Source organism: Miscanthus floridulus, chromosome 2, assembly GCF_019320115.1.
Source record: "Miscanthus floridulus cultivar M001 chromosome 2, ASM1932011v1, whole genome shotgun sequence".
NCBI lineage: Eukaryota > Viridiplantae > Streptophyta > Magnoliopsida > Poales > Poaceae > Miscanthus > Miscanthus floridulus.
In genome coordinates, this window is record NC_089581.1 from 64875637 (window position 1) to 64900353 (window position 24717).

A 24717-nucleotide genomic window follows, 5' to 3' on the forward strand; every position below is an offset into this window, starting at 1 on the left:
ATGTGCCAAGAGAAGAAGTCAGGGGGCTCCGGCGAGTGGCCGCACCGTTTCAGCCTCCACTTCCGCGTCGCCGGCATAGGCTTGGCGGCGGTGGCCGCGGTGGCCATGGCCACGGCGAGCCAGTGCACCGTCTACGCCGACTACGGCGCGCGCCCGCGCACCGTCACGTACAGCGACTTCCATGCCTTCGTGTACGTACACCAGACCAGAGAACTCAAAATCCATTGCCGCAAGTACCTGCACAACATTTGTACATTTGCGGCTGTGATGCAGGTACCTGGTGGCGGCGACCGCCATTGCCACGCTGCTAGAGGCAGTAGCCCTGTTCCTCAGCTCGAGGAAGAAGGCACTATCGGAAACAGTAAATATGCTGAGTGTTTACTTATTTGCCGAGTGCAATTAATCGGGCACTCGGCAAAGAGCTAATTTGCGCATACATATTACACTCGGTAAAAAAGTGGACACGCGGCATCATTCTGTGCATTCTGGTCTTAAAAATGGCATGTTTGTCGAGTGTCAGCCCTTTAACACTCGGCAAAGAAGTCAAATTCTGTCGATTTTGGAACGGGCTTTGCCGAGTGCTCATACAGTGGCACACGGCAAAAGCAGTAAGTTTGCCGAGTGTCACTATTTGACACACGGCAAACTGGACAGCTTTGCCGAGGGCCTCAAGTTTGACACACGGCAAAAAGGAAATCTTTGCCGAGTGTCTCGCCGTTGACACTCAGCAAACGTGCCGTGACCGTTTCCCCTCCGTCACGTACTTTTTTTCGCCGAGTGTCGTTTTCAGCTCTCGGTAAAGTCTTTGCAAGTGCCCGACAGAAAACGCTCGGCAAAGCTACTGTTTGCCGGTACTGTAGATGTCATATGCTCTTTGCCGAATGTTACACTCGGCAAATCGTTTGCCGAGTGTAGTGTGGCCTTTGCCAAGTGCCTGTGGCACATGGCAAACTTACTGTTTCCGGTAGTGAGGGCAGGAGAAAGACAGTCTGGAGGGTGCTCATGGTGCTCCTCGGCGCCGTCGTGCCCGCGCTGCTCTACACGTCCGCCGGCGTGCGTTCGCCGTCAGTTGGGACGTCTCCTACTACTTGGGGCCCAGTGGGCGGCGCTTCAGCGTCTGCCACAGCAGCGTCGTCGGCGGCCGCTTCTACGAGCAGGTGCACGTATCCATGTGGCTCGCGCTCGGCGCCGCCTTGGCCGTGTCCATTGCTGAGTTCCTGACCACATTGCGATGGTGCCATGGCTGTGGGTTGGGTTCGGACTCTGGCTCTGAGTTGGACTCGGATTCGGAGTCTGTCTGTGGGCATGGGTGCCATTGCAAGCATTAGGATGTGCCATATTTTTTGCTTTTGAATTTGTTGGTAAATCAATAATTGTAAATCAATGGCTTGTTTACCCTTTGTGATTGTTTGGCCACAAGTCGTCATGTAGCTTTTTTTTGGTTAAAAATAAAAAAAGCATGCAACTGTGCTAAGTGTACTGCAAGAAAGGAAAAGAATTCAAAGTGGACTGGACCAAACAGAGGGGGGTTAATTGATCCGTCGGCCTGTCAGTTCCCAAAGCATGTTGGGCCGTCACTTTGAGTTGCAAAGCAAGTGCTTGGCCATCAGTTTGACTCATGAATGCATAATTCTGAGCAGAGATGTTAACAATATATATACTACTACTATGAATTAACCATGGAACCTAATCATTGCTAATACCCTAATACTCTACGCAAATTTGTTGGCTTGCCAAGCAAACTAAGCGATTTAGCGAGTAAACTAGTGGCGAACCGCAGTCGATATAATATGCAAGTATGTAACAACTAGTACAATCAAGTGAGATTAGATGCTAATCCACTAATTAGTCATTACCAAGAAGGCAAGAAAGCAAAAAGGAGGTGAGCTCGTCGTGCTAACGAACGTTAGTTGAGCGTGCAAACATGCCGCCTACAATCACTCCCGTTGACCTTCTCTTCATCATCCACTTGTTAGTTGTCACCAAATGCTCATATATGTATATATACATCTACGCGACAGCTCAAGCTAGCTAAGGCTCAACAAGCTCAAAGTCAACAATCGAGCTTCTAACAAGCTAGCTTGCTCGATCATCCATCCATCGATCGGCGCACGTCAACCATGTACGACGAGGAGAAGAAGGAATCCAAGTGGGCGACGGCGGTGAGCATCGCCGGCCGCATCGCGGGCATGGGCCTGGCGGTGGCGGCGGCAGTGCTGATGGCCACGGCGAGCCAGTGCACCGTGTACGCGGCTTATGGCGCGCGGCCGCGGACTGTCACCTACAGCGACTTCCCGCCCTTCGTCTACCTGGTGGTCGCCGCCTCCATTGCGGCGTTCCTAGAGGCCATCGCCATCTTCCTCGTCGTGTGGAAGAAGGGCAAGGACAAGACGGCCAAGGTGCTCATGCCGTTGCTGGGCGTCGCCGTGCCCGCGCTGCTCTACTCGGGGACCGGGGCCGCGTTCGCGGCGGTGTCCGACATGTCCTACTGCTCCGCCAACGGCAGGCGCGTCAGCGTCTGCGCCGGCGGTATCGGCGGCAGCAACTTCTGCAGCCAGGTGCATATCTCCGTCTACCTCTCGCTGGCCGCGGCCGTCGTCGTGTCCGTCGCCGAGGTGGTCAGGGGCGTCGGAGGCTCGGCGTCCGGTGGAGATTCGGACTCGGACTCCAGCTCCAGCTCTGAGTCCGGCGGTTGTGACCATGGGTGCCATCACAAGCATTAGGTTTTGCGTTTTGGACCATGGTGTGGCTTCATTTCATCTTCTGAATTCATTTCCATTGGTGGTCCTTCTGTCCTTCTGTATTGTATACGTACCAACAGTGTCATGGATAAAAATGCTATTGGAATATGCATTGTGATAGATGTCATCTTGGACTCCTTTTATAGTTTTTTTTAACGAAATTTTGCGTGCAGAAGTAGCTTTGGCAATTATCATTCCCTCACTTATTTACTCCGGTCACAAATAAGCAACATGTATGGCCTATGTACACTTTCTTGGTAATAATGTTATAAAGCATCGCGAAAACAATACTATTTGTCAATAAAAATCAACACATTTACAAATTTCCAAAATTAATTAATACCGTGATACGCAGTCCTCTTATGAATATTCAAAGTAAAAATTATCCAAACTGAACAAACAGAAAGTACCTTATAATGGAATGTAGACCATAACATAGTTGCCCAAGAATGAAAACAGAAGATTTTGTGGAATACCGAAAATAAGTGATGTGTACTTGGCCTCTAAAAAATAATCTTGACTACTACCTCGATTTTATAGTTTATAAAACATCGCAAAACCCTAGTCGCGGAACTATTCCACACAAATTCATTAATTTTTGAATATCAAAATGAAGAAATATAAAATAATTTGTGAAATAAAGTTTTTATTTATAATTATTCATAAAACACAATATGGCGTACTTGTGACTATACGGAATCCCTGGCCAAATGTCAAAAGTAATATATAATATACACTGAAAATACACCCTCACCGACTGTTAGTGAGACATGGAAACGAAAATAAGTTGTGTAAAGACTCGATGAACTAATGGTGTGTTTGGTTTCTGAAGTCACCCCATGCTTCATGAGGTGATATATCATAAGTTCATCTATGAGTTTTGACGGAATCAACCCATTCCTCGTACATATACTAATTATTAGCTTACGAGTAATGAAGTGATGATGAATCAACTAATTCATTCCACAAACCAAATAAAAAAGTGGCAGGTGAGAAAAATATGGATCACCTCATTTTTCAAACCACACACCATAAGTAGTTGGAGCTAGGTGACGTGTCATGACAAGAAATAGGCATATAATTCAAACCTAGATGTACACACTCAAGCCACCTGCATACTTAGGCTCAGTTCCTTGAATGACTAAATGAGTCACCTATACTCTCGAAGGTTGCTTGGACATAAAGAGAATTTTTGTGGTTATGAAGATATCAAATAGGGCAAAATTACCGTGCATCTTATCTGTAGTTGAAAGAACGTCTCTCTAGATGGCTAAACCAAATATCGATGTTGAAAGCTAACCAAATATCGATGTTGAAAGCTAAAAACTATTATATGACTTACGCTTTCAACTGTTCATTGTCTTCTAAGTGCAATTCTTTGCTACAAGGAGCGAGAACATATTGCTTTCATCCATCAAGCTTAAAGATTTTGCAGAAATGAACGAAAATGAGACCTCATCAGTGGTAGAAAAAACAAAATGCTTCCAAACTTTGCTGATGGGACATTGACCCGTGTTGCGCAATTTTGGAGAAATTAAATGTTGTATGACAAGTAATTTTTATATCCAATTGTTAAGATAACAGTACTTGCGTTGTGCAACATGTTACTTTACTCTGTATTTGGAAGACGTTGGTGCCTACTGAACAACAAGTACAGCTTTCTATAAATAAAGGTCTCAACAAACTTCTGTTAGATCGAGGTCAAGTCACACACACAACTCACATAGTCAACACCGGTGCACAAGGTGGGATATACAATCGGGACTCTATGCACCACTTCTGAACATTCTCTGTGTGCAGTAGTCATTCGGTAAGCACATGGAAACTAGCTACCAGTTTTGTAGAAAAATAAATAAATGATAATCTGGCTTCAATGCTTAAATATATGTGTTTTTTTACATTCAATAATCTATGATCCTAGGTACATTTTAAGTACACAAGGAGAGAAAATTCTGTTACTACTGGATCACAAAACAAACATTTATGAGTTCTAGTGCCAGATGTCAGATAAAACAAGACTGAATTAAGAAGTCCTTGAGTTCAAATGACGTCAACAGTTGAGAGCCAAAATTTTCTTTCCGTTATAAATATTTTTTAAATATCGGTTGTCACTGATAAATGGGAATAAAGGAAATAAGTATCAGAAATCTATTGGTGATATATACAAGAAAATTTCAGCCAAAATTTATATAAAAAATTATTAATTCATAGAGAAAATCAAGTAAAATATATCTAAGCTATTTGATATAAAAACAATACAAAATAGTATAAAAATTGAGGATAAAGCGTTTGAGAGCTTGGCGTGCCGCTGGGAGAGAGCAGAGAGCAGTAGCTTGGAAAGGAAGAGGAGGGGTGAAAATAGGATCGATTTTTAGGGTTAGGTTACTGTGGTACTTTTATCCACTCGTCCTGGGCTGGCGCATGTTCGTGGGTCCAAATCCTGGCAGATCAAATTCAAGTTCATGAAGTTTTTTTAACGATACACGCTAAATATCAGCCGTACCGATAATACAGAAATTTCATTTTTGTACCCGTGATGTTTAAACTTAAAGCGTGTTCCAAACAAACCATGTTTTTTGGGGGAAACTTTTTCAAAATGACATATTTTACAGTTTGTATTCAATTTTTAGAAGTTTAAATAGTTAGGATAGAAGTGTAGGTGATTAATTTGAGTTAATTATAATTATGCTTCGATATATCTAGCAATAGGCCGAATTGTCAGACTTAAAACTCATTTGGTGAAGAAATAATATAAGTTCTTATATGTCGTCAAATGGAAAATACAAAACGAATAATGTTTGCAAGTAGCAGTGGGAATGGTTATTAACGAGATGGTTAATGATTGATGTGCCTGGAAACCAAAAGGCGCCACCATGCTGATCGATATGACTGACATGTATGTACCGAGTCCAAGTCAACGATCGACTACGCACCTTATCAACTCCCCATCATTGTGCAAATTGCGTTTCTATAATATTCAAGTTTGATTTGTTCGTGCGTGAGAGTGGTAGTTAACCACGTCATCGCAATGATATGGATCTCACATTTTGGATTACCATGTAGCATCCATCTCATTCGATCGCATAAAACTATCTAGCTAGTACTTTTTTAATATATATATATATATATATATATATATATATATATATATATATATATATATATATATATATATATATATATATATATATATATATTCTATCTACAAATGTGTAGCCTAGCCTAACTGCTGTCAGAATCATATTAGCAATAAGTAATTTGACATAGTAAATGCAAAATGCAAGCTCCATAATTGGAAGAACTACTAGAGGTTGCTTCTTTATTAATTATGATTTTGTTAGGTTCGACTACTAGCTTTGCATATCCATGCGTTTAATCCGTAGTGATGTGAGAGACGTGGTGGATGCGAATGCTCGTTGATTTCTCTGAACCATGGCTGGCGGTGGCAACTCCGACGGTCGGCGGACGCGGCCAGACTCGCCAGCCGCATCAGTACGGGAAATGGGTTATTTACCGAGTGTCTGACGCATTCGGCAAAGACCAAATTATACTCGGCAAAGTCTTTGTCGAGTGCGGCACTCAGCAAAGAACACACAGTAAAAATTGATCGGCAAAGCTCTCTTTACCGAGTGTCCTCGGCAAAGCCTTTGCCGAGAACCCGGGGGCACTCGGCAAAGAAAAGCGACCGTCACAGCGTTGGCCCCGTTGATGGTCGCTTTGCCGAGTGCCAACCCTGCAGGCACTCGGCAAAGATTTTTTATTTTTTTTTAAAAAATTCTTTGCCAAGTGCCCTCTATTCGGCGCTCGGCATATATATCTCATCCATCCACACATCCATCCGCATATATCATATACATCACAATATATATCACATATATAATAATAAGTGCTCAAGTCTATCTAAATAAATCCACAAGTCCATCAAAGTCCACAAGTACATCACAAGTATATCACAAGTCCATCACCAAGTGAACAACAAATGAAAAAAATATAACGTGCACTCATCTCGGCCACTGCAACTGTGGTGAAGGCCCAGCTCCATCATTCGGAGGTGCATGAGGTGGATTATTCGAACAACCGTCAGATGGAGACCGCACAAAGGAGAAAAGATTGCATGTGAGACAAGATTATTTGGATAGCTAATCTAGAAAGGTAGAGGCCATATAAGCAAAGCACAAGCGAAAGTAAAAAACTTTCATACTCACAGGAGTAGCTGGAGCTGCAGGACGCGGAGGCGGAGGTGGAACCAATAGTCTAGGTGGCAGAGAGAAGCCCACACGTTACCCAAGCCCTTGTAGGAACTCTGTAATGTCTGTCAACCTCTGAGCCTGGGCCTGCCGCTCGGCCTGCTCGGCCCGCTCAGCCTTCAGCTGGGCCGCCATCCTCTGGCGCCCGACCTCTAGCTCCTGACATTGCCTAATTTCTTGTTCCAGCCGGGCCTATAATATTTCACTCAAATGTTTCAGTAATGCAAAGCTAATTAATGTGTGTAAAGATCAATGTATGACGAGTAAAATAGGAATAACCTCGAGTGCGTCGACCCGATATTGTGCAGCGGTCGGCCGTGTGCGAATGGCCGGGCTCTCGCTCGTGCTCCGTGCTCAGATCTAGGAGAGAGAGGGAGTAGAGGCCGTGTCGATGACGCCGTCGCCAAGCTAGAACCGCCCATGCTTCTTGCCTTGCCCTGCCCTCATGACGGTCTCTCCATCTAAGTCCTGGGTGCTCGGATCGTGGTCTGGCCCATGGAGCGACCTCGCCACCTCAATGTACTCACTAATGCGGGAGTGGATGCTCGGGTTCGTGTATGCCTCGTGCGAGTCCTCTAGGTTGAAGGAGCCGTCGGACGTCGCCTTGCCCTTGTGGGCCATACACCATGCCTGGAAGTTCGAGCAAGCCTGGCCACTATGTGATGCCGACTGCGAGAAAGACAGCACAATGATTACAAATCAGGCAGAACTGAGCGTCACAATAGATAAATGAATTCGCGTACCCATGCTTGTTTGTATCCGGCGAGGCTGCGGCTACCTTGATGGTGTGCTGAACCTTGCATCTGCAAACGATGGTCTCGGGCATCCCTATGCATCTTGAGGTACTCCTCCGTGAACCACCTCTCCACCATCATCGCCCAGCACTCGCGATACGCTTGACACCACCAGAGAATCATCTACACGTCATCAAGTATTGGACATATAACAAGATCAAATTAAACCAATTTAATCTCAAAACGAATCAATATTGATGTTCTTCATTCACTACAAGAAATCTGAAGATCTATGACAATTTTTTTGTGACGATGAGTCAATTCGTCAATAAGTCATTCTGTTTTATGACGACTTTTGGGTGGAGAATGACTTTCTGACGAAAATTATGTGTTCGTCATTAAGACGCAATAAAAATCGTCATAACCTAGAGAAGTAGTTTGTCTATGATGATCTATGTTACGTCATAACATGCTACCTTGCAGTTGTCATAAATTATTGGCAATATTAGTTTGTCATAACTTTTAGTTAAATTTTAAAAGAAATTAGATAGCTAGTCCCACAGTCATTTGTATATATCAGCATGTAATTGATAATTTATCAAATTATTATATATACAGTCCATCAGGCTTGCGCTGTGCGCTCCACGCGGGGGCTGCCTAGCAGGCCTGCGTACACCACATGTATAGTATGTTTATATTTTCAATATCCGTCCTGTGCTTGCTTTTTTTAGATCTCCACCCCGTGCATGCTAATCAAATCTCCTTGGCCTCTAAATCACGTGTTTTGCACCTGCTTGCGCACGCAAGGACCCCATGGCCCATGGGGAAACCGGAAACCTGCCTGGACTTCTTTTCCCCACATGCGCCAGCACACCAGCGGACCAGCCCAAAGCCTAGGACGTGGCCCAGCACGAGGAACGCAGCGCTCACTTCAAAAAAACTACTGCTCCATTCCTTCGCCTCTTTCTCCTCCTTTGCAGCCACCGTCCCGTTCCATGGAGTTTCGCGGAGGCTACCGCCCGCGTCTTTTCCAAAGCTCCAGCCGGCCTCTCTCTTCTCTACTCTCTCTCACCCAACGACGACAGGGCCCCGTGGTGCCACATGGTGCAAGCCTATTGGCCGAACCACATCACGAGCACTCACCCGGTGTCTAATCCCGCTTCCCGCTCGAACACACGCGCTCCCGCGTCCACAAATCTGGAAAGCCACGGCGCTCTCTCTCTATCTCTCTCTTTTTCTGGGCCGCTGCCAGGCGGGTCCGACAAGCACGTACTCGTGGACATCTAGAACATTTTTTAGGTGTAGACAGATTAGTAGCTTTGCGAAATCATAGTAGTAATTACTAATTTCTTGTTATGATGAAAAAATAGTATCTGATTGACGTTGTTATATAGTAAAGTGATGATGTACGAGTAGTTACTAATTTCTTTAAAACCGGCATTACAAACTAATTATTGTTTTTTTGATAGAGCCACTAAAATACAAGTTCGATTAATACCTACGAAATCACTTCATTTTTCCTTGATTTTCAGGAAGTGAGCTCAATTGTAACATTTATTCTTATATATATTTTTGTATCATCTATTGACTTTGTTTGACATCAGACGTAGTTCAACTAATAATATGTTGGAGGAGAGGGGGAAACCTAGATAGAAAACTAATAATAGGAGATCCTTCATATATGCTTTTAGGGGAGAGAGAGGATAAGTAATATGTTAGAGGTGCTATGAGATTAGCAGAGAAGTAGCAACCACAGAGACAATCTAGATATAAAAAAGTTTATCAAGGATTTTAGTATTCTCTTTATATGTGAAGTGTGACATGAGGCGTAATATGCATGCTTCACCAAGTGGATGCGCCATTTCATGGAGCCCTGACTACAACTCCTAGGTTTTCAAGGGTCTCGTATATTTCGACGTCATATGCACCTCAAACTTTTTCTCAAGCTTGTGTGTTCCACAAGTTAAGGAAACACTAAGTTTTAGATTTTTCAGAGGTGGTTTGCTATTTTCTACTGTTTAAATGAATTTTTGCGTGACGTTACGAAGTAATTGGAGGTTGGACTGAGACCACCCCGAAACGATCCAAAATGGTACAAGATTTTTATACTAGATCTCATATGGCCCAGTGAAACAATTTTTGTGGAGGTGGATGATGAAAAATTATATTATTTTGAATGGGTAACTCAACCTCTTTTCTTCATTTTAAACAAAATAAATTCAATAATGACTGAAATTAATAAGAAAAATCTAAGATTTTGTGTGGGGCCATGCTTGAGGTCTACATGCTTGCAAGAAAATTTTCAAGACATTTTGACAAAGGTGTAATATATATGCTTCACATAGTTATAGTAACAATGGAAACTCAGATCGAGTAAATTACTGAGCTATCTGCAGATATAAGGAACCTAGATTACCAACTAGAAGAAGTAGCACCACCACCAATTTGTAGATCGGAATCAAACCCTAGAAACACCTCAAGAACAAATATTGCAAGTAATGAAGCAAAACACAAGTGACACAATGATTTATTCCGTGGTTCAACTCGCCACTAAGGCTTGTCTACCTCCACGTTATTGAGGTTAGCCACTAAGGCTTGAGCTTTACAACTCTACCTCATTCTCAAGTGAAGGAAGTGAATCCTTGAGATGAGGAGTGTTTCAATAGATGATTAGGGTGATTACAATATATCACTCACACAGTTATATAAAACTATGTGAGGGATGTATCTATTTGTGAACAATGTATAGTTTCACTTTGTTAAAATAACTTAAAAATTTTATGGCAATCTAGTTATATAAATATTGACTGCTTAGGTAGTCTAGTTCATGTAAAATTATGTTGGGGTATATAAATTTAGTAGACAATAGTTCTTATGATTTGCAATCTAGTAACATAAAATTTGTTGCAAATAAATAAAAGGAAAAAAAAATTAAATAGAGGCTTGCAGAAATAAAGCCCATCTCGTGGATCTGGCCCATCTCAGCCCGCAAGCCACGCCTCATTCAGGCCATTAGATCAAAATGAACGACCAAGATGCAGCAAACCTCACATAAAAGCACCTCCAAAACCCTAGACAGCTCCTGGATCCACACCCTCTCCGCTTCCTCCCCTCCCGTGCGCCTCCACACCACTGCCCGCCACCTGCTGCTACCACTCCCCTCCCTCTAGATGCCGACCGTGACGCCACCCCTCCATATCCAATCCAAGGCGCCGGAGGCTATGGATCCAACGCTAGCAGCAGAGGATCAGGTCCTGGCGGCCGCAGATTTTAATGGAGTCATCGACGAGGAAGAACCGAGGAGGAGGCAACGGATCTAGGCAGCGTGCACGGAGGAGCTCAAGAATCCCAGGTCTCATCCGGAGTCGTCGCCCCCACTCGGTCGCGAACAATCACAACCACCCTGCGATGACGCAGATCATCGACGGCAAGGCCATCGCTGCCGGCGTCCGCCACGACGTCGCCGCCGATGTGGCCGCGCTCTCCTCGGCCTAGACTCGTAAGCACTCCGCTTCCCTCTATCCGCTGCCTGTGAGTTCTTGGATCGAGGCGCGTAGGCCTCGGATTGTGTGCTGACGCTGTGCTCTCTCGCTCGCTCACTCGTAGGTTCCGAGGCTGGCCGTGGCCATCGTGGGGAGCCGGAAAGACTCGCAGACGTCCATGAACACGAAGCGCAAGGTGATGAGGACATCGCCACGCTGGACACACCGACGCCATGGTCTTCCCCAAGTTGCCATTCGTTCCCAACTCAGCTGCCACGTCGTCCTCGGATTCAGCAGACACGTCGTCACTGTTTCGGTCATAACTTTCTCATACGACATCGAAACGGGCCGTTCTTGGATGCGTTGGAAAGGGGACGACGACGCCGTCGCTTTGGATCTGGTCCTAGCTCCAGAAGGTCCGTGGATCATTCTGTGTGACCACGGCAAGATGTTGCGTCACCTATTTGGGCCAACTTGGCTATGTATCGTGTCGGGCCTTAAGCCCAAGTTGTGGGCGCCCAACCCCTGGCCGTCCCCAACCCTAGGTCGAGTCTTAGACTATAAACACAGCCGTCGCCACTGCTATACAATTGGGTTTTGTTTAGAGTTTAGTTTTCTATCGAGAAACTGAATCGTTCATTGTAACTGTGGTGACAAATCCTTTTACAGTGATCCAGGGCCCCCGTTCTTGATCTCCTCCACTGTGTCGATTAGTCCTTTGGAACCGAGTTCTTGAATCCTCTATTGATATTCGCGTCATTTATATTTGCAATTTCAGATTGTGTGTTTTACCTTCTTGCTTTCGATTCGCTTGCAGGAAAAGCCTTCTTGGCGAGGTCAATCAAGTTGTGCTTGGTTGATAACCAACGGAGCAGTGGTGTAACGGTTGTAGGGTTCGAATCGCGTCTGATTTAAAGCCGGATCGCCAACGTCGAGATCTCCACAAAATCGAACTTACCGGCTACCTCTCGGAAGATCGGGCCTGTATTCATCACAAGGCGTCTGCCGAGGTCGGCATCTGCTCATGGACGGCGACCTCCCTGAGGACATCTCCAAGCCCGCGCTCGTCGCTGAGGTTCATGGCCTCAACGCTGACCCCGTCGTGCACGGTACCGCCTCCATTTTTTCCATTCTCCTTCGTTGCTCGTGGTCTCTGGTTGTCAGGCTGCCAACATGCTACTCTGATTGTGTTGCGAATGTAGTAATCTCCTGCTTGCCTGGTAACTCTGGACTCTAGAGATGGTTAGATTTCCGTTATTATGGAAATAAGGTGAATGGTATGACTCTGATTGTTTTGTCCAGTAATTGAATCATGCACTGTATTACTCTGGATTGGTTGGCTGATTATTACTTGATGGCTTATTCCCAGGAAGTCGACGTCATCGGCTGCATCAGCTCCTTCCACTTCTACCTTACGCAAACTTGCATATTCGCAGGAAGTCAATTTCATCTGCGGCATCAGCTCCTTCCATTTGTTCCTTACAAAAATCCATGGACATTCATGTACGAGTCCAGATTGGGTTCTTTCCAAATTCAAAATTCTCCCCTGTAGATGTATGACCATTTAACCTATTGATTTGTTTATGAATGGAATGTGTTTGAGCTGTGATTTTAATAATTTGGACTATTTGTGTTTTGTCGGGTTCAGATTTTTTTTTATCATGGGCCGTCCTTAAAAAAATGTGTCATGGGCTGGACCTAAAAATATTGGCTATAAAATGGGCCTCTGAAAATGCAAACAGGAATGCGAAAATAAAAAAACAGGCTGAATGTGAATAAAAATCGGACTAAAAAAACTACCTCCGTTTTCGTTTACTTGTCACCGAATTTTTAATGTAGCAATTTTGAATATACATTTTTTCCTACAAAAGATTTTTAGATACATCAAGTTTTCACATATATGATTCTTTATTAAACATACTTCATTAGTGTTATACACATTGAAGTATCTAAGATTTTTTTAGAAAAAAAAACAGATGGTCAAATTTGCTACAGTAAAAAGTTACTGACAAGTAAACACAAACAGAGGAAAGTATGTTCTGTTATGCTGCTGGACTGTAAGTTAAATGGGCCCAAACAAAAAATTGTGTGGGCTAATTATAATAAAACAAAATGGGCTGAAAAATATTAGAAAGCTAAATGGGCCGCTTAAAAGTCTGCTTAGTATATGGGCTTAGCCAGGCCTTAAGATATTTAGTGACGACTCTCTAATCTGGTCGTCATTAAAAATTATGATGAAAAAATATGCAATCGTCATTAAACAAGATTTACTATGCATGATCTTTGACGATTGGTTTTTCGTCATGCAGTCGTCACAAATACAACTACTATGACAAATATATCAGAATTCATGATGACAATAGGTCGTCATAGATCCTAAGATTTCTTGTAGTGATTTACCTCAAGGTATTGCTCCCGGGTCAGCTGCATCTCTCTTGCGTCTTTCTTGGTTTTCCTCTCTCCAAGCTTCGACCCGTGGGTAGGTTACGATGGTCTGGATGCGCGCCTCATGATGCATGTCGGTGACGAGTTTTTTACAGGCTTTGGTAGTCACCTGCTCCGCCCTAGCCTCAAATCCCTCATCGCATATGTAATAAGTCTGCATACAAAAGCGATGTATTAATTCATTATTTCAAGAAAAGTTCAATGAATGCGACGTATTGAGCAATGTTGTGCGAGAGAGACTTATCCAAAACTCTGCCTTCACCCATGCCGCCTTGTTGGGGTACTCTGCATCGTACGTGGAGATGTCTTGGTTTGTAATCATCGTACGTGACAACGTGCACGAAATCTTCTGAAATTTTTATCATATCCTCCACATATGATATCACGACATCTCAACAAGTTTCATAATTTTTGGACTTCGTTTGCTTTTTATAGAATTTAAAAACACTTTGCACGCAAGTTCACGGTCATGTTTCGTGAATAAGATGTTTGAAATTCCAGGTCTATTCCTGGATACGGCCTCACACTACACTCAGTAACATGACTATCATTTTTTGAATCATTAAATTCCATTATTCGTACCACGTGCAATTCAAATTTATATTTTTCGAAAGAATTCAAGTAAACGAAATAAAGTAACTAAATATATAAAAAGCCACAAAAAAATCCTCAAATTCTAACGAGGAGTTACTGGTACTTAAAAAGGTCAGCAAAAAAAATTTGAAGGCCAAAAACAAAAAACAATTGCCGAGCGCCGGGGCATGGCACTCGATAAAGGGGTCTTTGCCGAATGCCAATAATAAGGCGCTCGGCAAAGAGGTTTTTTATTTTTTTTAGAAATTTCCTTCTTTGCCGAGTGCCAGACCAGGTGACACTCGGCAAAGGTATTTAAAAAAAGTAATTTTTTAATTCCTATCTTTGCCTAGTGCCGAATCAATGGGCACTCGGCAAAGACATTTCAAAAAAAAAGTAAAACTTTGCCGAGCACTGTGTCAGGGGCACTCGGCAAAGTATTTTCCGAAAAAAAAATCTTTGCCGAGTGCCTAACAGCAGGCACTCGGTAAAGAAGGACGTGGCCGAACACCGTTACGCAGGGCAGCCTATGCCGAGTGCCGCTCTTTTGCCGAGAGCCTGGCACTCGGCAAAGAAGTCCTTTGCCGAGTGCCCGGCACTCGACAAAGAATTCTTTGTCGAGTACAATTCTTTGCTGAGTGCGGCATTCGGCAAAGAATGTCTTTGTCAAGTGCCCGATTTTTGACACTCGGCAAATCAGTTTGCACTCGACAAAGAACCCGTTTCCCGTAGTGATTGCCACCGTGGCGTTGGTGGCGTCGGCCCTCGGCGGCCAGGATGGTGTCCGCCTCCCAGTGCTCTTGCACCGGCTGCTCTCCGGCGACGGCAAGCCAGGTCTCCTACAGTGACTACAGTTCCCTTAGGTACGCCGTACGCGCACCGGCCGTATATCCATCCATCCATTCTTCTTCCTCGCATGACGGCGCATGAGGTCATGACAACATGTCACCATTGCTGGGAAGCTGATCATGGTACGTGGACGGCGGTGCAGTTATTCTCTAGTCGTTAACGTGATATAAGGCAAAGCACGGTTGTGGCCGCGGCTGCCATTGCCACCATTAGCTCATCTCTGCGACGGACTCCCTTGGTCCCATAACCAGCCGTCAATCGTGTTACGAGAAGTTCTTTATTTGGAGAGTTGAATCACCTGAATTTCTTGCTAGAAGAAACTGTTTCTGTAATTAAGTTTTGAATTAAAATATTCAGAGGACTGGAAATCACCTGAATTCTTACTTTGCATTGGTTTTTGTATTAATTCTGTCTGGACTGGAAATTCAGTTAGTACTAGGTACAGGTATTGTTTTCTGATTTTTGTCGTAAATGTTTAACATTAATTAATATGAATTTTATTTGTGACATCATCCTGACATCAAAGCTTTTATTTATCATGATCTGCATTGAAAAGAGGGGCATAATGTTTTCTAGTGCAGAGTTTCAGTTTCGGAATTCAGCCAACATCATGGTTTTAAATAGCGGCAACTTTTTTCAGCTGCTATGAAGTTATAGCGCAGCTATAGCGGCGCTATGACCTTTATCGTTTTTTTTCAAAAAAAACATGAAAAATACCAATAATTGATGGACAAAAACATGACAAATTTGAAATTCCATAAACACAAATATGTTTCTAACGTTCCACAAGTCTAGGTAACAATATTAATATGACATTACAACATGGTTTATGAAACTCCAGTGCTTAATTGTCCAAAATAATAAATTAGTAGCAAATGATAATTGTACAATATGGCTTATGAGGCTTTGATATGGCCTGTTGGCAAAATCTGAAATGGTGCCACTATTTGAACGCTAAAGCTATGCAATTTAGCGGCGCTATAGCGCTAAATAGCGATTAAAGTTGGTATAGCGGCACAAATGACAGTGGAGCGTGGAGTCTCTCCAACCGCTATAGCCCGCTATTTAAAAACCATGGCATGCATATTTTTATTTTGTAACCAGTACCTAACATTGAAAGGTACTTATTTTGTAAATACGCGTCCTGCGTTTATTTTCTAAAAGGTCACAATCAAACATATAAACAACCTCTTGGGTGTTTCCATGTGACTGCATCCCAAAGATGATTTGGGCCTTCCATTCCTTCACATTAGAGAAGTAATAACTACCAGAAAAGAAATCATGGCAAGATCCAAAGAAGTCTAGCTTGCAATATTCACTTGAAATAAATTACTTTTTATATAAAACAAATCATGCAAGCGACCTGTTGATTATATTAAAAGGTAAAAGTACAGCAACACAAGGATATTAAACAGCTAAATGTATCCAGAACATGATTCCTCTTCACTTCATTTACATGTACTGTAATCCAATTGACTTCGCTGAGATCTTGTGCATCAAACTCTTATCGCGTTTAGAGATTTACCAACCTGTCACGATCAAGCATGATAGGAACAGTTCAGGTAGTAACATATAATGTTAAATATGTTAAGTTGTCATGACTCATGAACCATTGCATAGTTGAGAATTAAAGGCTAACCATGTTGCGGGCGTCGATGGATTACTGTCGTCATTGACCTATATAAACTTAGATTTGCCCAATTGTTGGCGCAATGTTCTCTTGCTTATTCAGGAATCAGAGGACTGATTCTAGTCCCTATACATCAAGGCTAACAATATTTTGTTCCAATGTTAAACACATTCTACTTCTTCATGCATTTTGGAACCGTTCAAATAGAAGGAAAACTTAGTGTTCAATTAAATAATCTGAATACTGAATAATAAAATCAATGTCTTGCCTCTCGGACGTCGGACAACTCGAAATGAACAGATATTTCAGAATTCCTTATCGACGCAATGTCCCTTCTTAGCTGAATTAATTAGAACAAACTCTGCAAGTTAGACGACGACAAGTAAGTTTGAAGGAAAGAAGTCCATTGAATAAGACGCACGATGTAGCCACAATCTGATTATATGTGACGCAGATTTCATTCTGCAAATCTCTTCAGAATACTCAAATATCGCTGTAGCAATGTGGGTCATCTGAATGTTTCCTGCGGCGTGGAGAGCACACAGGGCCGGTCCTGAGTTATTTTGGACCTAGAACGAACCTAGAATTTTGGACCTTTCTATACAAATATGATAATATTACTAGCACTATCCATTGATAGTATATATACACATATACAAAATGTTATTAATAGACAGTTAACTAAATACAAAAGCAAAATTTCTATGAAATAATTTATATACATTTTAAATTACCTCAAAAAAAATTTCTAACATTTCTCGATACGAAGTCATTGATTTTGGTGTCAATATCAATCCCATCCACAACAACTATTGCCAATATGCATCAGGATCTCATGAAGTGCTTGTATTACTCTTTAAAAAATTTATGAAGAGCCGCTATCTGTGATTCTACCAAATCATCTATTCGCTTTTTCTTCTTTCTTTTTTCATTGCGAGAAGCATTTTTTTCTTGATGACATGGTCCTGCTAATATTTAGAGAAACAATTATTAACTGCGATTATTAACTAAATTTTGATCTATAACGAAGCTAAAATTTTGGACCTTTTTATATGAACATGATAATACTACTAATACTACCCTTAGTACTATATACACACATATACAAATGTTAGTAATAAGTAGTTAATTGAATGCAAAAACAATATTCATATGAAATAATTTGTATATACATATTAAATTACCTTAAAATTTTCATACTCCCTCAACCTCTCATTGACATGCCTCCCATCTCTAAATCCATCGTTCCCCAATGAACTCTTGGATTTGTTAGAATTAAAAAGCTTACGATAAAAGCAAAATGCTATGTCCAAGTGTTTAAAATAAACCAACCATTTTCTATCATATATCTCTTCCTTGCTCGTTTTTCTGGAGTAATAGGCATAGGGAAAATGTCTATCATTGGCATTCCAAGGGAATTCAAGATTCTCTTCTCTTATAGGCCCCTTCTCAACTAATATATCTCTTGCTTTGTTAAAAAATTTAGAGAAACATTTAGTAACTACAATTTAATAAAATAGGGATCACGTGAGAAACAATTAGTCAATTAGTAACTAAATTTCAGATTTCATACCTGACGCCTAACAGGGAATTAGAGATTTAGATGATCAGGAATCAGGATTTGGAGATCACGTCACGTGAGGGCCCTTGTTGCCAGATGCCACCTGGCGCCTGCCTCTGCCTGTTCGCTTCGCCTCTCTGCTCTGGTGCTGGAACGCCGCCGCCCGCCAGGCCCCTCACGCTCCCACGCCGCAAGCGCAGAAGGAAAGCGGAAGGTCACGTGTTGCGTCGCGACTCGTGCGGAGCGGTGCTGCGGGCGTCGTCATCTCCTATTGCTACTAGTGTATATGTATACATATCTGGGGCTGGGGGCCCATCACTTTCCTGGGTCTGGGACGGCCGTCCCCCCCCCCCCCCCCCCCCCCCCCCCCCCCCGGGCCGGGCCTGAGAGCACATAGTTTGGGGATTACAGGGGGATTCAGTGCTAATTGTTAACTTCACAAATTCTTTGTTTGAAATGAGCCAAGGATGGATAAATTGTTAGTTGCTTCACGCATTCATTCAGAGAGAACTTCTCCACCACTGCAAGCATCTGGATTCTGGATCTGGTTTGTGCATTGGTCTGGTCCACTCATTGCCTTCTCTTCTCAACGATGGCAGACGAGGTGTACAAGGCCCTGAGCCTCCTCTTCCGCATCGCCTCGCTCGGTCTGTCGGTGGCGGCCATCGTTGTGATGGGCACCGCGAGCCAGCTGGTCATCGTCGACGGCAACCCCGAATCCTCGAGCTACTCCGTCTCCTACAGCCAGTACAACGCTCTAAGGTATCTAACAAAGAGGCTTGCACAATCACATATTCACATGCGACGTTGCCGACGTGCATTGAGATCCGTGCGGCGCGAGTACGTGCAGGTACTTCGTGGCGGCCGGCGCGATCGCAGCCGTCTGCTCGGCGGCGGCGCTGTACCTGTTCACCGTGAGTGACGACGCCGCGGTCGTCTCGGTGCCGCTGGTGCCCTTCCTCGACGCCGCCACGCAGGGCTTCCTATTCTCGGCGACCGGCGCGGCCTGCGCGACCCGTGACGTTGTTGGCGGCACCGGCACGGCGGCTGGTTCGTGGGGAAGCAGCGCCGGAGGAGGAGGCAGCGTGTGCGACGCCGCCGGCGCGTTCTGCGGCAGGGTGACCGTCGCGGCGGCGGTCTGCGCGTTCGCGGCCGTCTCCGCCGCTGTCGCGGCACTGGCCAGGGACGCGGGCGACGGCAGCTCGGGAAGGCGGCGTTCTGACTGGTGATAACTGATAACCGTGATCGATCGGCCGCTTCATGCGCGCCATTGCTCGCATCGTCCTTTTCACCTGGGCTGGGATGGAGGAGAGTGTCGAATCTTTGAAGAGTGAACGCGGTGGGGGTTTTAGTACTACCTTGTATATAAGTCTACGATGATTTTAATCCTACAGTTCAACGGATTCAGTTCTTTTTATATCTATCGAACCATGGCACGAGAACTATGCGTCTCATCTTTCATCATCATGCATGGATGATGTAATAAAAAGAGATGCGGGATTTTTTTTCTATTTTTGCCTCATTTCATTTCGTAGGAGATCACACCGACAACGTCTCATGTGACTTTATTTTTTTTATCCAAATCGGGGCTAAAGAAACCATGGAGATAAGGCAATGACCCGGACGTCCCGACAGACGGCACGTCTGGACGCATGGGTATTATCCTGCACCACATCTCACGATCCGAGTCCGCATCCCATCCAGCGGCAGTGCCCCCGCGTCGGGATGTCGTACCCATTTCCATCCCACGCTCCAGCAGCCCATCCCGCATCCCACGCCCATCCCTAGGCCCCACGTGGGCCCGGTCACCTGCCCCGCTTGCGGTTGGGTGCCGCGGAGGTGTCTGCCGGCCTTAGGGGCCTGCATGGTAATCCATGGCGGCGCTTCTAGCAACAACAAGCCGTTGCGGCAGGCCGTTGTCCTCCAGCCACTAGCGCCATTGTAACATGTGCTCTCCTAGATCTACTTTTGAAACATTCAGATGAAACTCTTGCAACATACGTCTGAAATAGATAAAACCTTTAAAACATATGTTTGAAACATGCGTGTATAGCCATAGCAACATATGCAACATCAAGATCACTTTTACAACATCCAGATGAAACACTTGCAACATGAGTCTAAAACATCTGAAACACTTGAAACATACGCTTAAAACATGCGTATAGAGACATAGCAACATATGCAACATCTAGATGAAACACTTCAAACGTATGCCTGAAACACATGAAATACTTGAAACATAGACTTGCCACATATGCAACATCTTAGATCTATTGGGAACATTCAGAAGAAACACATGAAACATAAGTCCGAAGCACCTGAAACACAACATCACCGACGCCCACAGCCTAGCTACCTGGTGGAGAACTTCAGTAGCCAACAAGATCGTGTTAGAGGAACGTCGAGAGCAACGGTCTAACGTACACTCCCGGCGCAGCGCGCATGCCTCTCCTTCCTGCCGACGGGCGCGCTAGATGGGAGCACAGGTGCAGGCCTCCCGTGACTCTCGTTCTGCGACGGGCAAGCTGGATGGGGGCAAGGCACAGAGCGCAGACCAGGGCGGGATGTGGCTAGGTGTGGCAGTGGAGAGGAAGGCGGGCGGGAGATGTGGCGGAGCGTGCAGTTGCGGAGCGCAGTCGCGGCGCTTTTTTTAAGAAATTGCGATGCTTGAAGAGGAGAGGATAAGAGAGCCTGTGGGCATTGTGGCCCACCAACGGGGCCGTACGAACAGGCGAACGCCCTGGACAAAACATTACTGATGACTTTTATTATGGGCGTGCGGGCGTTTAACGCCGCGCATGCCCGTTCACTATCTCGCCGTGCCCTCTCCTCTCTATCTTTCTCCCCCTCTCTCTCTCTCTCTCTCCTCGATGACCGACAAGCTCCTCCCCGCACCCGCGCGAGCTCCTCTCCCACCCGCGTCGGTCAGGTGGATCCGACAGATCCGACATCGGTCAGGCGGATCCGGCATCGGCCATGGCGGTGGATCCAACGATGGCAATGGCAGATCCGGCGTGGTAGGCCTCCACCTCCTCTCCTCCTAGATCCCCCTGGGTTAGGGTTCCAGCGAGCTCTCCCTCTCATCTTCCCCAACTCTGACAGGCTTAGGAAGGGAAGGTTTGGGGGAAAGAAGGCCAGTCATGAGGATGGTTGGAGGGCGGTTAGGGGCCCTGGCGGTGGTGGAGGTGGCTGGGCTAGGTCGGGGCGGTGGAGCTCCGACGATGGGGGGGGGGGGGGGGGGGGGGGAGACGGCCGCCACAGGCACGCTACGGCTTGGTCAGTGCTCCGTGGTTACGGCGGGGGCTGTAGAGCTCCGGCCAAGCCCTAGCGCGTCGTGGGCCGTGGCAGGGTGGGGGCGGCAGTGGGGGCGAGGGCGAGGAGTGCGGCCACCGGCGATGAGGATGGAGGGTGAGGTGGGTGTCGCGCACGAGGTTGAAGATGGCCTAACGCACGCATGTCGGTAATTTAGTCGTGTACTAAAAATTTTCATAGGCATGGGTCACCAAATCCATAATCACAATGAAAAATTTGTCATAACGAAAGATTGTGCTATTATAATTTTTTCTCCTGCTCGGTGCACATGTTTAAGCTTAACAATATTGAAAAGGTAGTATGATGCCTTATTCTTGTATGTGAATTTAGTTTGGAGCTCAGCTTTCAAATGCACGTTACTGCGTGGAAACAGGAAGGGACCGGAGCAGTTTATTTTATTTACCGTGACTACTATACGAAGCTCACCAAGGAAAATATGCAAAGTATACTGAAATCTTTTCTAAAATGTAGGTCCTCTTATGGATGGCCAAATGGGTGGTCCGTCGTGGCGCAACAATGACCCATTAAGGTATAGCCATATTTGCTCAGCATGTCCTGGCCCAACATTGACCCGTTAAGGCATAGCGATGTTTGCTAAGCATGTCGTGCATCCCCATGGACTATGGCCCACCAAGGTATTAGCTGTGCCATGCGAGCGCACTCGGCCTGACGAGCCTGGCAGGTCAGTCAGTAGACAAAAAATACTAATCATCTCAGAATTTATCATATCTTCTTCAGCAAATCTGAGAATCTGAGAGTCTTTTCACAAATTTGAAGTAGGAAGGTGCATTGATCTCTCTCCAACACAGGCACCACAGCAAGATCTTGCTGCTCAACGCTGACTCGGTTCGGGGGTGAATGGAGGCCGATCAGAGTCGCTCTACTCAAAGGGTTGATTCTTCCTGTCTCTATTACAAGGACCAATCAAAACTATATTAGGTCTCAAAAAAAAAAAATCCCTCGCTGAGAGACTATAATCAACCATTGTGCACCAACGAAATTGTACCAAGGATTACCATATCATTAAATTTTATGGCTCCTAATCCTTTCTCACAGGCTTCAACTTAATTCGATGGCCAATGTTATTTGATCTCCCCCGCCTAAGCTTCAACGCACGCCTCACACATCCCACAGGCTACGGTAAAATAGAAACTAATGGAAGTCAATCAAGGCAAATATGGAAGTCAATCAAGGCAAACAGGAAGGAGGGATCCATGACTTCGATCGAGGCAATTTTCAGAATTGTCATTATAATGGAAAACCCACGCCGAGCCCGGCCCCATCTGACGTGCCCCTTCCAAAACTCTTTCGCGAATAACAGTCCGAGAATCCAAACGAATCCACACCATGGCCATGCCGGTAGCCCACTTCTCCCATCCCCAACACGAGCTCAAGCTGAGGACGAAGTACCACCTGCCGCGCTTCTGTGACCTGTGCTGGGAGAAGCTCACCGGCAGCGGCCACAGCTGCCACCACCGCCGCTACGATTTTGACCTGCACGAGGAGTGCGCCAAGTACCCGGAGACCCTGAGCTCCTTCTTCGCGCACCCGTGGCACGACCTCACCCTCGCCCGCACCGACGACGACGGCCGGCGCGTCTGCGACCTGTGCCATGAGGAAGTCCCCGCCGGCGTCTTCCTATACCACTGCGCGCCGTGCAGGTTCGGCGTGCACCCGCGATGCTCGCGCCTGCCGCAGACCGCGAGCAGCATGCTGCACCCGGATCATAGCCTGACCGCCTTGCCCGACTTGGGAACATACGCGGCGTGTCGCGAGCTCTGTTTCGTTTGGGTCTAACGCTGCGGGCTGTGCAACTTCGACATTCATATCGAGTGCCTGCACGGCGCCAGGCCCTCCACCACCACCACCACCACCAGCAGCAGCAGCAAGGAAAAGGAGTCGTCGCTGGGCGACAAATCTGTGGGAGGTCTTGCTCAAGCCGTTGTGGCAGGTCTTGCCGAGTCTCTAATGAATATGTTCCAGAACGAGTGAGATTTTCGTGCGAATGTGGAAACTCACTTGCACAATTTCGATCAGTTTCCGATGAATATGTTTCTCAGTTTTCCATGGACTTGCTGGAGTCTGGAGATTACGTACCTCTATGTATTACTTCCTCCGTTTCGAATTATAACACAGTTTACCTTTATGCTAAGTTAAATTGCTCAAACTTTATTCATGTTCATACAAAAACACAGTAACATTTACAAGATAAAATAATTTCATTAAATTGTCCATGAAAATATGTCATGATGATGTATCTGTTTCAACCTGTAGATGTTAATATACTTTTTCAAAAAAAAATACATGGTTAAAGTTAGAGAAGTGCCCTGCCACAAAAATCATTTTAGGAGGCAGCGTCTCCATAAATAGCCAGGCAGCCTCTAGCTAGGTAAGTACCCGCATCTGAAAATTACTTATAAAGATAGAGGTTCCAAGGCGATCATCTTAAGATGTTATGTTTGTGAAAATAGATATTAATAAAGACTTACATTCTATCCGTCTCTAACAATCGATTTTTAAATACAGACGCCTCAAGCTATCCATCTCTCAAAATAGTGTCACAAAAAATAATTCATAACTTTTCTATATAAATTTGGATAAAGATAAACTTTATATCAACATAGTAGCTCTCGATAAGATCTACAACTTTATAGTTTAGAAGTTTTTTATTTTAATTGTTTAGAGTTCCAAAATATTGTTTTAAATTCATGAATTTTGAAATTAAAATTATTTTTTTCTAAACAACATGAGATGTTGACATGGTCTATAGGAAAGTTGTTGTTCCATAACTTTGGAGTTGAAAAGTTTCTTATGTAAAGTCGTCTAGATTCTCAAATATCTGGACACTGTTACAACCAGATAAATATCAATCGCGGTTGTGCACATATATTTACGACTATATCTACTATTTAATTTTAAAAAAGATCAAATATAATTTTTTCTTTCATTTATCAAAAGTGAATTATAGAGTTACTTTAAGAAGCTATATCTACTTTAAGAATCTTGGTACATCATCTTTGATTATTTGGGATGAAGTTTTGCATGAAATGGCCATGAAGATTTCCAAGACATGTTTAAGGACTTAGGCATATTGTAAATTATATGGTTAATGCGAGAAATAACTTTATTATGCATTGTTA

At 44.6% G+C, this 24717-nt stretch overlaps 3 protein-coding genes, 1 long non-coding RNA gene and 1 pseudogene across 4 annotated transcripts; all 5 read left to right on the forward strand.

Annotated features, from left to right (window-relative positions):
* On the forward strand, nt 1-1328 carry LOC136536648 (CASP-like protein 1U4; annotated as a pseudogene).
* Nucleotides 1329-2090: 762 nt separating this feature from the next.
* On the forward strand, nt 2091-2723 carry LOC136539005 (CASP-like protein 1U3). The gene has a single exon (XM_066530926.1). It carries the CDS (start codon nt 2121-2123, stop codon nt 2721-2723), a length of 603 nt encoding a protein of 200 aa, XP_066387023.1. The 5' UTR covers nt 2091-2120.
* A 9686-nt stretch (nt 2724-12409) lies between these two features.
* Nucleotides 12410-12831, forward strand: LOC136539006 (uncharacterized). The gene is made up of 2 exons (XR_010779517.1): nt 12410-12481; nt 12574-12831. It is a non-coding gene; the product is annotated as an uncharacterized lncRNA (long non-coding RNA).
* A 2168-nt stretch (nt 12832-14999) lies between these two features.
* Nucleotides 15000-19491, forward strand: LOC136536650 (CASP-like protein 1U1). The gene is made up of 3 exons (XM_066528871.1): nt 15000-15085; nt 18746-19024; nt 19113-19491. Exons 1-3 carry the CDS (start codon nt 15000-15002, stop codon nt 19489-19491), a joined length of 744 nt encoding a protein of 247 aa, XP_066384968.1.
* A 3433-nt stretch (nt 19492-22924) lies between these two features.
* Nucleotides 22925-23374, forward strand: LOC136536651 (protein VACUOLELESS GAMETOPHYTES-like). Its single transcript, XM_066528872.1, has one exon. It carries the CDS (start codon nt 22925-22927, stop codon nt 23372-23374), a length of 450 nt encoding a protein of 149 aa, XP_066384969.1.
* The last annotated feature ends 1343 nt before the right edge of the window (nt 23375-24717 follow it).